This window comes from Centropristis striata, chromosome 6, assembly GCF_030273125.1.
Source record: "Centropristis striata isolate RG_2023a ecotype Rhode Island chromosome 6, C.striata_1.0, whole genome shotgun sequence".
Classification (NCBI taxonomy): Eukaryota; Metazoa; Chordata; class Actinopteri; order Perciformes; family Serranidae; genus Centropristis; species Centropristis striata.
This window is the reverse complement of record NC_081522.1, coordinates 23,125,072-23,141,845: the sequence shown is the minus strand read 5'-3', so window position 1 is coordinate 23,141,845 and position 16,774 is coordinate 23,125,072. Positions and strand designations below refer to the sequence as shown.

At 38.5% G+C, this 16,774-nt stretch overlaps 1 protein-coding gene across 1 annotated transcript in view; it reads left to right on the top strand.

Annotated features, from left to right (window-relative positions):
* cdh13 (cadherin 13, H-cadherin (heart)) overlaps positions 1 to 16,492 on the top strand; it is a 509,931-nt gene extending 493,439 nt beyond the window's left edge. The window contains exon 15 of the mRNA XM_059334282.1: positions 14,850 to 16,492. Coding sequence (XP_059190265.1) covers positions 14,850 to 14,857 — 8 coding nt within the window. The 3' untranslated portion in view covers positions 14,858 to 16,492. The remainder of the gene's footprint in view (positions 1 to 14,849) is intronic.
* The last annotated feature ends 282 nt before the right edge of the window (positions 16,493 to 16,774 follow it).

The following is a 16,774-nucleotide window of genomic DNA, read 5'->3' as shown; positions in this document are numbered from 1 at the left end:
TTAGGAGAGTCTTCTCTGCAGATGTCCTTTGACTCCAAACGACAGTAGCATTCATTACTCAACTGTAAACAGTGCAGTGATAGACAGTGACATTCATTAGCCAAAAAAGCTGCTCCAGATGACAGATTCTTGGGCTGCCTGGTCCTGAGCCCATGTGCACGTCGTCCATTCATTCATCTGGACTGAAGCATGTTTGTAGTCAGAACAGACGTAAGAGTGAGTGAGTAAAAGTGTTACCCTGGAGCTGGAGGTTGGAGTACTAGGAAGGGGTGTGTGTGTGTGTGTGTGTGTGTGTGTGTGTGTGTGTGTTCTTGTACTTCCTACATAGTGAGGACCGGAACACGTTTTTAACCAACAGAGTGAGGACATTTTTGCGAAGTGAGGACATTTCGGCCGGTCCTCACTTCTTTAAAGGCTTTTTTTTTTTTATTTCAGACTTTGTTTTAAAGGTTACATGATAATGATAATTAACAAAAAACTACAACTAATAAAAACTAAACTAAAACGAAAAAATAAATATTAAACTAAAACTAGCAAACTCACTCTAGCAAACTCACTCTAAAACTAACTAACAAAAATTCACAACGAAATTAAAATGAATGAAAAATCCAAAACTATTATAACCTTGCAAGGGAATTTACTATTACAATGAGGGCCCTCAAAAAGATAGAAGTACAAGAATGTGTGTGTGTGTGTGTGTGTGTGTGTGTGTGTGTTCTTGTACTTCCTACATAGTGAGGACCGGAACACGTTTTTAACCAACAGAGTAAGGACATTTTTGCAAATTGAGGACATTTCGGCCGGTCCTCACTTCTTTAAAGGCTTTTTTGAGATTTCAGACTTTGTTTTAAGGGTTAAAGGTTACATGATAATGATAATTAACTGAAACTGTATTGTGAAGTTACAAAACTAACTAAAATTATAGTGAAAATGTCTTTGGTGTTCATCTTTGTCAACTTTTTTCATACATAATGAAGATGGATCAGACAAAGGACATAAAGGCAAAATTTACTGTGACCTCTTTTAATCTCCCACCCAACAAATACCCCATTACAAAAAACTACAACTAACAAAAACTAAACTAAAACTAAAGCATTTCAAAAACTAAAAACTAAATAAAAACGTACTGAATTTGAAAACAAAAATTCACAACGAAATTAAAACTAAAACTAATGAAAAATCCAAAACTATTTTAACTTTGGTAGGGAATTCACTGTTCCAATGAGGGTCCTCACAAAGATAGAAGTACAAGAATGTATGTGTGTGTGTGTGTGTGTGTGTGTGTGTGTGTGTGTGCGTGCATGTCTCCAATGGGAATCTCAGATCGTATTACAGCTGGGCAACAGAGGTTCCACCAATTCAGACGCAGAAAATCGCTCTACACACACACACACACACACACACACACACAAAGCGCCCAGAGACATGACTCTTGCTCGAGCTCATCACAGAGACCTGTGCTGGGGGACAGATAGAGGGGACTGATCACTGCAGTGTATAGTCAGATAGTCTGACAGAGAGGCAGAGAGGATCCTGTTTCAATTCCCTTATCTCCGAGCTGAACTCTGACCCTGCAGGAGAGAGATGAGGGGAAGAAAAATGGAAAGAGCCAGAGGGGAAGGATGGGGAAAGGAGACGAGAATAAAGGTGTGGAGATTAAACTATTCTGTTTTGTTCTGTTTTTGCCCACCGGGCTGCAGGCGTACGCTCGGCCACGCTGCACTACACTTTTCTTAATTTCACCTCCTCCTTGTGTCTGTATCTCCTTTATTTTCTCTAGTCTTTAGTTTCCCTCTAGTCTAGCTCTCTTTCTTTCTTAGTCCCCATCCCTATCTACGAAATTTGTCAATGTACTTAAATGTGTTGAGTTTGCATGAGACAGGAAACATCAACTTTCAATCAGGATTGAAAGCTTCCCATAGAGAAGCAGAGAGTCTTAGACCCCATTTATATCTGTCCTTTCAAGTGTCTCTTATCTGGACAAAATCCAGATAAGATGTAAAATACTTTCTTTTACACTTAGAAAACAAACCAGGGCTTTATGTACATTAGGGTTGGGCCTCCTACAGTCCAAAAATAGCTGTTAATGCACCTGAAACTGATAAGGGACAAAATTACCAGAAGAAGAATTGCAACTGCATTTCAGCAATTACAACCAAGCAGCAATCTCCAGGATTTAAAATTTAAGTCGATGCAGAGGTGGTAAAACCTGCAGTTCCTTGAATAGCCACTTGGGGCTGGCACCAAAAGTGAGTCAATCCCTCTAGACCCCCATGTTAAAATGTCCAACTTTGCAGCAGAAATGAATGTTTGCAGCCTGGTACAAAAAATGTTTTTGGTTTCTGTAGCTATTCTCTGTTCATGATACATATACTGTAACAGGATTTTTTTTTTTTTTTAAACTCACCTGTTTAAATTATATCAAAACTTACACACATCCAAGACACTAAGTCAACACAAACACATACAGGAATGTTAAATTCCAGTATTTCACTGTATAAAAGAAATGAATATAGATTGGCTATTTTTTTACTCAATATTGCATTTTCAGACATATCAAGCCTGAAGAAATTAGCAATGAACACTGTAAACCATGTTTTAAATATGTAGCTAAAATTAGAGATATGACAATTGGCTGACAATTTGCCAGTTGCAAAGCATCTGTCAAAGCAACCAGTCACATGACTTGTCATTGTAAATGGAGCTAAAAAAAGAAAAAGGAAGAGAAAAAAAAACCTGTTACATCTAATCTGTAAACTTAGTCCAGCATGACCAAACCTTCGCCAGCCAAGAGAAGTCAGACTATAATGAAAGAGAAGTGAGTGAAAGCTACTTAACATAAAGCTTTTTGTGAATAGAAAAAGCAAACTGCTGTACCCTGGAATGCCTCATCTGCATGGAAAAGCTATGTGGCAGTGGTGCCAACATGTACAGTAAGGTGCATGAGATTTGTGCAGAATTAGGATGTCAAACTTCCTGAGAAAAAGCAACAAAATCTAATCCAAGCAGATATTTACATCTTGTTTGCAAACCTAATTAGTAATACAGTGTAAATTTAATTTAATTCAGGGTTTTTTTTTTGTTCTCAGTGTCTGAAACGTTTAGTTATATAACACAAGATAAGAACTACAGTTGTTTGTTGCGTCCTTTGCCTAAAAACCCTCTAGAGGTCATCTAATCTACAATCTGCAGTGGTGTGTGTGTGTGTGTGTTTGTTTTAACTGTGGGTAATATACTTCAGTGTGTTTTTCTGAGGGAGGAGAGAGAGGAGAGAGAAAATGACTACAAACAGAAAATGCTTTCTTGACAAGTGCTTCAAATCCATATTCCATCTGAAAAATCCCATTTTCTTGAAAACAAGTGAAGTGATGCACATTCATATATTCCCTACAAATAACACAGAAAGAGGCAAATTAGTCTGAGAGTCTCCCTAGAATGACTCTTGAATCAAGAGAATTGACGAAACACGTTGATTTTCGTTGAAGAGAGAAAGCATCACTCCTCCACTGACAGATTTTCCCCCTCGTCGTGTGTATCTACTGGAAGCCACAAGAATTTAAATTAAGTGTGGGTTGTGAAACCTGCTTGTTAACTTAGTGGGGAACTGCTCTGCTGCTGTCACCGGCCTCAGTCGGATTTCACCTTTCCATCCGTACCTCAAACCTCCACACTTTTATTCCGCCGACTCCTTTGGCAACTCAGCTTAGCAACACTTGCAAAAAGTAAAGCCACGTCTTCACTGGCTTTCTGTCCTAGCTCTCAGCCATAACGCCCCACTGAGACTGCTCCTCAGACCCTTAAATAATGTATGTAACCCTGCAGGACAGAGAGGGGGCGAGCATGTTCCTGTGTGTGCAGAGTGCCAACGTATACTTTGTCTTCTGATGCTTACGAGACCTTTGTTTGCTGTTGCAGGATTGGCAGCTAAATCCCAGAGCTTTGCAGGGGCCTACTTTCACTCCACTCCATTGTAAGCCTTTCTTTTGTAATCAATGTGCCATATACTCACACACACACATGCAGATTACCATACTGTATTATCCTACAGTTGTGTAAGAGAAATGCTTGCAGATACATAAATAAAAACACACATACACACACAGATTCAGGGTGTTAAATGTGCATGTTAAAAGCATCCATTGTTCACCTGAGATAAGACTTCCTAATTGGACAAATTTAAGTGCAGTCAATGCGTGCTCCCATAAGCTGCATATGCACACAAAAAGCACCGCTACTCATAAGAATGGTTCCTAATTTTAGAAGTAATTACAAGGAGGAAAGCTCCGCAGCACAGCTCACAAGTAGCACACCAACACAGATGACCACACTGCCCCCTATCAGTGCACATGTGAACTGATGTGCATTGCACAGTGCATGTAATCTCCTTGCAGCAGCCTCACTGCATCTTAAGATGAAATTCTCAAAAATCTGATGATATGTGGCTGGAAGGAATAACTGTCTGTGTTGGACAGTATATAATGAAAGTGTATTTTACTCATATATGTGGCTTGGACACTGCTGGACTTTAGAGATTAATATGGCCATAGTCGCTGTGTGTAAATGTGGCTCATGAGGGATGTGAAATAAGATGATAAAAATTAAAATCTCTGGGGGAAGTGGATGGTGATGCTCTTACCCATTTTCTCTCTCTCTCTTTCTCTCTCTCTCTCACACACACACACGCACGCACACACACATTATAACAAGGTTATAATAGTTTTGGATTTTTCATTAGTTTGAGTTTCAATTTCGTTGTGAATTTTTGTTTTCAAATTCAGTTAGTTTCAATTTAGTTTTTGGAATGCTTTAGTTTTAGTTTAGTTTTTACTAGTTTTAGTGTTAGTTGTAGTTTTCTGTAATGGGGTATTTGTTGGGTGGGAGATTAAAAGAGGTCACAGTAAATTTTGCCTTTATTTCCTTTGTCTCATCCATCTTCATTATGTATGAAAAAAGTTGACAAAGATGAAAACGAAGGACATTTTTACCATAATTTTAGTTAGTTTTCTAACCACAAAATACAGTGTCAGATAATTATCCATTTTTTGTAACTCGAACCCTAAAATAAAGTCTTAAACCTCAAAAAAGCCTTTAAAGAAGTGAGGACCGGCCGAAATGTCTCACTTTGCAAAAATGTCCTCACTCTGTTGGTTAAAAACGTGTTCCGGTCCTCACTATGTAGGAAGTACAAGAACACACACACACACACACACACACACACAACCATTTCATCCTACATTGCACCAATTCACCCCACATGTGCTCAATTTTGGAAGGTCTACGAGCTCAAACCGCTCGCTAAAATCTCTTCCATGCAGGATTACGGGTTTCAGCTGCAGATTTGTCTCTGGTTGTAATGCACTGCAGAGAAACTGCTTCTCTCTGTGTTTCTCTGTAATTTCAGCAAGAGTAATAATGTAATTCCAAGAGTATAGGAGAGGGAGAGAGAGGTAGAGGGAGAGAAAGTGAGAGGGTGGAGTAAAAAACAAAGCATTTACCATTAAACACAACAAACAGCTCCCAGCACAGATGCCACTAATTTACCTCCATCCTCCCGGGGGTTTTAGTCCACAACTATTCCTCCTCTCTGATCCCTTGCTTCGCTCTGACAGCCACTTTTCCTCTTCCTTCTCCAGCTCTACACTAATCCCCTCCCAGCTATAGAGACAGGATGTTTAGGGGCTTATTTACTCTTGTAGAAATGTGGCTTTTTCACAGCTTCCTTTGAAGAGATCTCATGTTACAGTGATGCTGGATGGGTTGTTTCTGCCTTCAGTTCAGCCTGTCAAGCAGGGACAGACTGACCAATAGGAAAGGCTGTCAAAGTCCAGAATGGCCATCCTACCGACTGATTTATTAAAGGGTATGATATTATAAATAACTTGGTAATTCAACAATTGATGGTAACCGCAGCTCAAAGGATGACAGGGGAAGTGCCACGATGCTTTCCACCTTAACATTTGTATTGTTATTATTATTGTTTTAAGACTGGGGCTACATAAATATACACAACACAAATAAGCACTGATTGTGAAATGTAATTAGCTGTGAATATCTTGTCTAGTAGGGTTGTGGTATAGTATCTTTACACTTTGGCAAGCTTCTTTTTTTTGTCCCAGTCCGTCCCTGCTATCAAGGATTATTGATCATTGAACTGTGACATTGTTTCTTTTAATCTAAGTCCTTTGCTATCAGTTTAAAGGTCCATTCTGACCTCCTGAGTGTGTAACAGTCAGCTTCAAGCCAGAGACTCCTTGGAAAGGAATAACTTGGAACTTTGGTATTTGTCAGAAAAGACACAAAATTACCCAAAAAAGAATCAAATTGACCACAAAATGACACAAAATTATCAAAAAAGACACAAAATGACAAAAAAAAGGAAAAAATTTACTCAAATATACAAAAATTGACCACAAAATGACCAAAAAAGACACAAAATCACCAAAAAACATGAACACTTTAACACAGTGGAGACAGAGCTGACTTCCAAAATGATTTGGCGACCCCCAGAAATCATCTCGCGACCCCAATTGGGATCCCGACCCCAAGGTTGAGAACAACTGCTTTAGACAATAGCCTATAAGTAACTTAGCTATCACTCTACAATCATGTTAAGGCCCTTACACACTACAGTGTGTTCTATCAATGAAATACATGATAAGTGACTTATTCTGCTGGTTAAAACTGATTAATGGCTTTGACCTGATGTACAGACATACAGTACATCGTGCTAGTATGCAAATTGTACATTTTTACTTCAAGAACCCAAAAAGTTGTCATATTTGCTCAAAAGATTTGTTGATCATTAGCAAGTAATTCTTAAAGGCATCATGAATTGTTAATGAATATAAAGTTGTTGCCCCAGACTGCGCTCATGTTTTACTCATGTATTATGAATGATTTGTTGGTACATCTGTTAAACAGTTACACAGAGACATACTGGGACTTTTCAGCCCCAAATCTGAAGTTTCCAAAAATAAATGTCTAGAAACATTCATAAGATGTTGGTTGAAAACAGGATGAGGGGAAATGAATGAATCAACAATAAAAAAGTATCTGATTTCTATAAACAGTCTGGCAGTGTCATAAAAAGAGAACCTGGTCTCACAGGAATCCGTGAAATAGCCACGGATTCGCTTAACTCAAAATCCGTGGAATAGCCACGGAATCACTCAAATTTCCGTGAAACTGACACGGATTTCGCTACAATGCAAGTTAATGACAGTCATATCCCGTGGCTATTCCATGGATATTTGTTCCTATTGGTTTGTTCCAAGTCACGTGACTTTCAAGGTCCCAGCGGTCAGAACAAAAAACATAGCGGACAGTTCTTTCATTTTTAGTGAAAAAAATCAATATTTTGACTTCAATATTATATTCAATATTTTGAATCCATAAAAATGGATTTTGATCACATTTCTAGCGAGAAATATATGTTTTATTTTCTAAATATTCACTCAGTGAATGTACATAATCACTTTGTATGTTGGAATAGCCACGGGATATGACTGTCATTAACTCGCATTGTAGCCAAATCCGTGTCAGTTTCACGGAAATTTGAGTGATTCCGTGGCTATTCCACGGATTTTGAGTTAAGCAAATCCGTGGCTATTTCACGGATTCCTGTGAGACCAGGTTGTAAAAAGACCGGCCCTGATACATCTGGTCGTTGCTGTCAGACAAACATGCAAACTTTGATAAAAGGAAGTGATAATCTTAGAATAGATTAAATCATTTAGAACTGGTATTCCACAGGATTCAGTTTTAGCTTTCCAACCCTATGGTTACTGCTGATAACCAATGCTACATGTCCAACAACTGGGCATTTGTCAATAGCAACTTTGTCAGAAAATCCAACAGAAGAGCAACTGGTGTATCTGTTTACAGCAAAGCCAAACAAACACACCATGTTTCAGTAGAGTGTTGAAAATGTCAATAGTTTGTCCAGTTTTTTTACATCATGCAATGAGCAACCACCATCTGATTTAATGCTGCACAGGCAGACGAGAATGGTGAACCAATAATAATAATAATAATAATAATAATAATAATGGAAACCACTATAGAGAGAGTTGTTTACTGATAATAAAACCATTGAATGGTTATTGCAACAACTACTACAAAAAGAATACTGACCATGAATACTTAAACTGGATTTTTTTTTTTTTTTTGTTCATGACTTTTTCATTGTGTTAGTGAAAAATATGCAGTGCAGTCAAGTGCAGCAATTTATTGCCATAATCTGTGATCCAAATCTAAATAGCAGTATAGGATTGGAAAAAGAAGATAAAATTGAATCGAACCTTTATATTTTCTGGTGCTTCAACATTTTTTATGTATCAGTAATGTACATTAACACAGGGTTGAACAGACATCTGAATATTTGTTTAGTTATGTGAAATGAATTGATAAGGCCTCTAATATCTCTATGTAACACGCATATACATGTAACAACATTTGGGAATAATGTAAAATGATTAAATAGAGATTGAAATATGACTTTAGGTTATCACACATTATAGGATTTTAACTAAAGTCATCACCAGTCATCACTAACAATTTCCTGTATTTTTGTTTTTAATTATGTTTTATTTATTTAACTCATTCATCATTAAATTCTGGGTTGGTAAGGCTCATTAACTTTCATTAGAGTCAGTTCTACCCTGACAGAGTCCCTGTCTCCCTCTATAATGTTTCTTCTTCATGCTGCAATGCCGCTGTTTTTCGTCTAGCAGCCGTGACATACCTGAGCTAATCAACTGTCACCCTCTTCTCCTCTCAGCAATTAGAAAGGCTGGGAAACGGTTACTGTTCTCTCCAGTGTCCTATTTGATTCTTCCTCGCCTCCTGCAGCTTGTTAAATTTACATTTTACGCATTAAGCTGACTCTTTTACCCAGAGAGACTTACAATAAGTGGAGACGGTAAGATAAGTCAACATCAGTGAATCGCTGTGATACTCCATTAGGTCATTCGTATACATGGCGGAAAAGGGGTTTGAGTCCAAATCTATTTCTTTCTGTCTAGTGTGGTGAAATGGAAATAGGCCTATTTTCTGGCACAGGTTTTTCACATCGTGTTAAAACAGGAGAGAGTGTTGTTTATACTGTATATATGGGAGCTTTTCTCAGCAGAAAACAGAGGAACATTAGAACCTGGTCTCACAGGAATTCGTGAAATAGCCACGGAATCACTCAAATTTCCGTGAAACTGACACGGATTTGGCTACAATGCAAGTTAATGACAGTCATATCCCGTGGCTATTCCATGGATATTTGTTCCTATTGGTTTGTTCCAAGTCACGTGACTTTTAAGGTCCCGGCGGTCAGAACAAAAAACATGGCGGACAGTTCTCTAATTTTTAGTGAAAAAAATCAATATTTTGACTTAGTTTCTGCATAAAAATGGATTTTGATCACATTTCTAGCGAGAAATACACTACTGGTCAAAAGTTTTAGAACACACCAACTTTTCCAGAATTGAATTGAAAATTATGCAGTTTAATGTCTCAGTGTACTCTGAAATGAATGCACATTTGCAACATTTAAAATTCTTGATTGAGCATGATAGTGTTTTGAAAGTAAAAAAAGATTCAAAATCACATTTTATGTTGGACTAAAGGACTAAAAATAAGACACACAATTACCAAAAAAAGACACAAAATGACTAAAAAAAGAAACAAAATAACCAAAAAAAGACACAAAATGACTTACAAAGACATGAAAAGAATTCAAAAATGGACAAAATAGCCCAAGACTCCATAGAGTTAAGTTGTTAACCCATTTCTTGTTCCCTGAAAAAGGCCTACTTGTATAATTCTGAAATGTACATTATTTTTCAGTTTTGGTTAACCTTACCTTTTTTATTTACCTCTGGCAGTTCACCACTTACCTTTGTACCCTTTCAAGCTGTTCATTTGACTTGAACTGCTTGAATTTCAATAAAAAAATGGAAAAATTGGGGTGTTCTAAAACTTTTGACCGGTAGTGTATATGTTTTATTTTCTAAATATTCACTCAGTGAATGTACATAATCACTTTGTATGTTGGAATAGCCACGGGATATGACTGTCATTAACTTGCATTGTAGCCAAATCCGTGTCAGTTTCACGGAAATTTGAGTGATTCCGTGGCTATTCCACGGATTTTGAGTTAAGCGAATCCGTGGCTATTTCACGGATTCCTGTGAGACCAGGTTGGAACATTATGTTGGGTGTGATAAATGTCATATGTTACATTCAAAAGTATGTTTTTGCGTCTGTGTTGGAGAGTTTTATAAAGATCAACAACCACAGCAACAATTACACATCAGGAAGAAATGTACCGTAGCAGAAATCATTATCAAGTCTTCCCTCTGTGATCTCTATCTCTCTAATATTGCTAGCTGTAACATAAAGTGACTCATTCATAACTCAGGTATACTGATTATATTCTGTTCATCCCTCTCTTTCCCGCCTCCTCTTCTACCTACCTCATTCTCTCTTTCATCTGTGCCTGACCTATGAGTTCATAGCCTGTCTCTGTGCCGGAACTGAGGTGAATTGATTCAGCAATGTATTTTCATGTCAAGGCCTTGACTTTTTAGCCAGAGGGGGAGAATTGCCTCTTTTATACCCAGTCCTTCATGTGAGGTGAAACAGAGCAGCCAGAGTCTCATTAGATTTGCAAAAACCAATATCTGAGTCTGGAGTGCCTTCGAGTGATTTTCGACTTTTATTTCCTTTTTTTGGGGGGGGGGGTCGGACATTTAGTCGTGAGCGGTATAAAAGGGGGGGATTGGAAGAAAAACAATGGAGAAAGAAAAATCAATGGAGCCCCACCCCCTCCTGTTCCATACCCTTCACCATATTAGATATTCACCCCCATTCAGGCACGCTTCGATCGCTTCAGAATTTTTTGAAGTGTACAGTCCAATTCATTTCAAAATGTCTGGGAAAATTATAGTTCACATTCCTCAAGACGGCTCCCTAATCTCATAGAGAGAAAGAGAGATGTGGAGAGAGAGAGAGTCTGAGATGGAGGAGGATAAAGACAGAAAAAAAAAGAAAGACATATTGGCGTGTCAACAGTCGAAACGCATGATGAGTTTGTCTGACTGATACTGACTGCCAACTTATTAAACAAAGCACACAAGAGCTGCGACCACAACAGTGAGAACCACAGGGAAGCCCACTCATGCGCTCACAATAGAAATGCAGAAAGCATAATGCTACAGTAAACCCTGGCTATGACAAATTGCCACCTCCAAATTGGTTGTTTTACACACATTTTGCTGCATGCATTTTGCTAGATTAGCAGTAAAAGGCAAGGCTTAAAGGTAAGCCTGTTAAGCAAGGCAGAATGCTTATGGTACACCTGACCTATTCACTTCCTCCCAGTAAATGCTGCGTCTGTGCACTGAGGAGTTGCACTTACAGCGTACTTAAACACAGTCACACTTATTAGCATATACTGTGGTAGGGAAGCAGTGTAAGGGCTCTCTGTCTTTGCTACAAGGATTCCAAAGAAAGTTTTGGATGTTGTGTAAAAAAATCCTGCTGAAATGTGCTGATATCACTTACATTTTTACACAATCCCATATCATATTGTGATAACAGTATTCAATCTTAAATACACTGTTGCCCATAAAGTTGGACTAATTTTGTTTTCAGACACAATCCTCTGTTTATTATTATTTAAATGCATCAGTAATCAAAATCAAGAGATTGATTAATAAAGTAAAATCACATTGTCACAATAATTTCCTGGAAAGAGGTAAAAAAAATATTTTATTCCAACTTTATGAGCAACAATTTAATTACAAGCTCATTGAAATTTGAACAGATTCAAATAACATAATATAAATGCACTGCAAAAAAGCCAACTTGTATTTTTTGGCCTAAAACAGTGATTTAAGTTGGTAAAACTTGGAAATATAAATTATTGACATTTAGGGCAATAATGTAAGTTAGCACAACAAAGGAAGCCAGTTGTCTGCTCAAAAACAAGTTGGTGAGTTGTTGTTACTTATATCTTTAAGTTGGGGTTCACAACAAGGGACAATAGTTCTGCTAACTCTTATTTCTTTGTTGGGAAATTCGGTCATTAGCGAAAGCTAGCGGCTAACAGATGCTAGCGGCTAACTGATGCTAGCGGCGCTGCTTGTTAATAGCAGACTTTCGCTCCCTGTAAACACAATAAAGAAATGTATAACTTTCTGAATGGCATAGCTATATATACTTTGCACATAGTACATCATCATCTGACACATATAAATTAATTAACAATAACTTTAGCGACTGAGACGGCATTAATTAACTTAACCCGCAATGTATCAAGATGACGTTTATTATCTTTAGCTAAATATTCTGGCATTTGTTTATGTTTATGTTTTGCTTGACTTTGAACACATGTTTTGTAAGTTATGTGATAACATTCAGTGTAAACTGAAAATACTTATATATTTAAATGCATATTGTGCCGCTGTCATGGCAACACAACACATTATGGGCAGACATGGATATAAGCTGTTTGCAGAGGCATACAACCACAAGCTAATTATTCTCGTACATGTTGCTATGGTAATTTTCTGTCCTTTTTGTTCAAACATTTTTTGAGTGGACAATTTGTACACCATTTACATCGAGGGAAAGGTCACAACAGCATGAATGACCCAGATTTTCCTATTCAGAGTGCACTATAGTAAATGTAGTGCCGTGTCGTCATATCTACAGCGTAATTTAAATTAAGTAGAAACAAAGTGACCTTCTGCTGAACTTCCAGTGAACTGGTAGCGCCTTGACCTGCGTGTGTAACTGTTTAAATATTTTTCAATTTAGTTTGACTGTTTGACTCCCACTAGTAGAGTTTAAGGACATTGTAGAAGCCCAAAGTGCTCTATTCAATCCAGTCATATCAGAAAACAGATAAAAGGGGAGACAGGGAGAGAAAAAGAGGAGAGCGAATGAGCCAGAATGATGAGAGGGAGTGAGGAGGGTTTCTGTCGAATGCTCAGCCATCTCCAAACATGTCAGAAATAGGGAGCAGACTTGGAGGAGATGGCTGGCAGAGAGGCAATCAATACACTCTCACATTTCATACTGCAGCGTCTGTGTGTGTGTACATGTGCCTGCTGTGTGTATTTATGCGACTGTATGTGTGTTTGCATCAATTCGAACCACACTGCAAAAAAGCCAACTTGTATTTTTTGGTTTTGGTTTGGGCATCTGGTAAGGATGCCTCCCGGGCGCCTCCCGTTAGAGGTGTTCCGGGCACGTCCAACTGGTAGGAGGCCCTGGGGAAGACCCAGAACAAGGTGGAGGGATTATATCTCTCGCCTGGCCTGGGAACGCCTCGGGGTCCCCCAGGAGGAGCTGGACGTTGTGGCTGGGGAGAGGGGCGCCTGGAATGCCCTGCTTAGCCTGCTGCCCCCGCGACCCGGCCCCGGATAAGCGGACGAGAATGGATGGATGGATGGATGTATTTTTTGGCCTGAAACAGTGATTTAATTTGGTTAAAAAATTATTGACATTTAGGGCAATAATGTAAGTTAGCACAACAAAGGAAGCCAGTTGTCTGCTCAAAAACAAGTTGGTGAGTTGTTGTTACTTATATCTTTAAGTTGGGGTTCACAACAAGGGACAATAGTTCTGATAACTCTTATTTCTTTGTTGTGAAATGTGGGAAAGCGGTGAAATTCGGTCATTAGCGAAAGCTAGCGGCTAACTGATGCTAGCGGCGCTGCTTGTTACAGCTACAATAGTAGCCATTAGCGTATCAATGCTAACTCAAAATTGTGGTCGCAACATTAGCTGACATTTCATAGCGGCGTTACAATCGTGCCAATTCAGCACATTAGCAGAAGTTAGCAGAAGTAAGGATTAAAAGTTATTACAATGTAAAATTATAAGTTAGTACAACTTACAGTTGAGTTGACAAAAATCTGAATTCAGAGTTGAGCAGACTCAAAAACAAAACTTAAAATATTTAGTTTAATTGTCCAACTTAAAATTTTATCGAAGTTTGTTGCCTTGAAATTTTGAATTCACCCAACTTTTCTTTTTTTGCAGTGCAGCTCATTGTCAGCAATTCTACCAAACTGATGAGACAACCTGTCACATTAGAGACCATACCATACCATACGCTTTTATTCCAGACTCATTCTAAACTCTATATCAGCAGGGAAAACACAGCATCAGTCCAAATTATCATGGGTTCTGTGATGCTTTGAAGCTCATAGGTTCTCGCAAAAGATTATGTCGAGTGAATTGAAACAGATTCTCCTCTCAGAATCAAGTCGGCTGTGGAGTCCGAGCTAATTTGTCGAACACGCGGTCATATTTTCTGCTTCGCCGCTGTCCTCGGCACCATAAACTGAAGTAAAAAGTTAAGTATTCTACAAGTACACGTCAGTAGCCAATTAATCTTCACTGTAGCCACTCCAGGAAGTGTCTCCTGATGGCATGATAAATCAAAAAGCTCTGTGTGCTTCCCGGCGCTCGTAGCTCCAGAGTTGCTTGTGTTCAGCCGTATTGATCAAACTGTCCAGGATGTTGAGGCCGGTACACGCTGACACAGTTTCAGGGTGGACTTCCATATTAAAGCCAATTACTCGGTTGGTACAGCTTGAAGGTGGACTCAGAGTGGACAGTTATAACTTCTCTCTTCTGTCCTTGCTGAATCTTTAATGACGCGATACCATCACCTGTCCTGTGTAATTGATTGCAATTGATCTGGTTCAGTGATGACCTTTACTTTACAGTATCTTCTGTCTTTTCTACTTTCTTTCCCACACATTCCTCCCCTCCCTTGTCTTGTTTCCTCCCACTTTCCCTCTTATGTCTTCACCTCCTCCTTTCATCTCCTCTCCCTCCAGGCCTGTAGATTCTGCTGAAACCTCCCGTAGTCCTTTTTTGCAACACTGAAAAGCAACGACTTATCTCCCCCACGCAAGCCAGGCTTAGGAGAGAAGAAGAAGAAGAAGACGAAAAAGAAGATGAAGAAGAAGCGAGAAGAAGTCTTCTCACCACGACAAATCAAACAAGAAAATACACACAATCCCCACTGGCACAACTGCTGTATAACACCACTCTGTGTTGTTTTTTTTAAAGAATCTCTCACTTATATTCTCGCCGCTCTCGTTTCCTTTTCTTCATCTTTACTTTCCTTGTGGTATTTGTCCTTTTCCCACTTAAGTCGTATCTCATCTTCTCATGTTCTCCTGACTCTATTTGACATTTTTCTCTATCTTTCCTCTCCCCTGTACACTTCCTCCTTTATTCCAGTGATTATTCTCTTTTGTTTCGTACAACTTTTCATTGCATTGGCAGCACACCATCACACTGGCAGACAAACATTGGGTGTTAGCAGCATTCATGGCAACATGCCACATCCGTAGGAGATACTTGAAACAACGTGTATATTGATATTGTAACAGAACAAAAACGATAAATCAATTTCGTATTGGACCTCACCTTAAACCTCTCTTTTCCCACAGTTCATTTAAATCCTCACTTTCTTCTTTTTTTCTCTCATAGCTACCTCTTTTCAGTTTTTTTTCCCTCCCTTCCTCACACATCATCCCAGTATCCTTCTCTCCTTTCCCCGTCTCCTCTCGTCTATCTATCGACCTCTTTTTGTCTCTCGGCGGACCAGGGAACACTGCGAAGGCTGAGCTACTGTCCTGGTCGGGGAAGAGCATTGACTTTTTGATGTGTTCCTTTTTCTTTTCTCGTCACAGACTGTGTTTGATCTTGTTTCCCCTCTTTAAGCGGAGAAAACAAAGCGTGTTTCTTTGTCTGCAGTGGTTGTGGTCTTTTAGGACAAGGTGGTAGCCATAAGCCTTCAAAGTCAGAAACTCTCTGCTGGAGTCGTTTCTTCGATTTGCTTCTGTTTTTATTGCATTAGTTGTCATGGAGTGGAAAACAGTATATCTTTATAGTAACGGTGTAAACCTTAAAAAAAAAAAAGTACTATTATATAAATATTTTATTTTTTACCATTGTATAAATATACAGTATTGATTAACTTATGTACTTTGATTGCAAGTTCTTTTGTCACCCACACAGTGAGTAAATAAAAAAGAGGATACCTTTTTTCTGTGAATTTTAGGCACTATTTCTAATGCTATTGATGTGTTGACTATTTTATTGTAACATCTTTTTTTTTTTTTGGTTTCGTTTTTTATATAATTTTGAAAATCTGTGATTAATTGCAGAATCAGGAGTCTTGTTTTGATGGCTGCCATGTGTTTAGGTTCGATTTTGTCTCCCGTCAATTCTGCCCTCTCCTGTTCTCTCTCCATTTGTCATTACCAGTCACAAGAAGATGTGTAAGAAGAAAAACAAAGGCTGTGGTTTTGGTGGATAGTTTTGCTTTTTTCACTTGCGCTCATCAAAAGAAAGTAGCGTGTGTGGGTTTGTGTGGGAGACCACCTTAAAGAAAAAAGATGACATTTTGAATGAGTTACGTCTGTCTTTTGCACTAATTTAATAAAGCCGTTACTGAAAATTCCCACAATGCTGTTTTGCAAATTGTGTGTTTACTGAATGGCTATTTGATATCTAGTTAAATTAATTATGCACACAAGTAGTTTAGCATGTCTACATGTCATTTACATTTTTGCAAAACTACATCTTTGTCAATTTCTCTTAAAGGAGTAGCTTGCTATTTTGGAAAATATGCTACAAATTGGAAGAGCAGGTAGATAACACTCATCAATATCAACCTGTTTTCACTCACTTCTAGGTAGACCTAAGAAAAGTAATGCACTACAATTTGTCGCTAACCTGACACTGACAT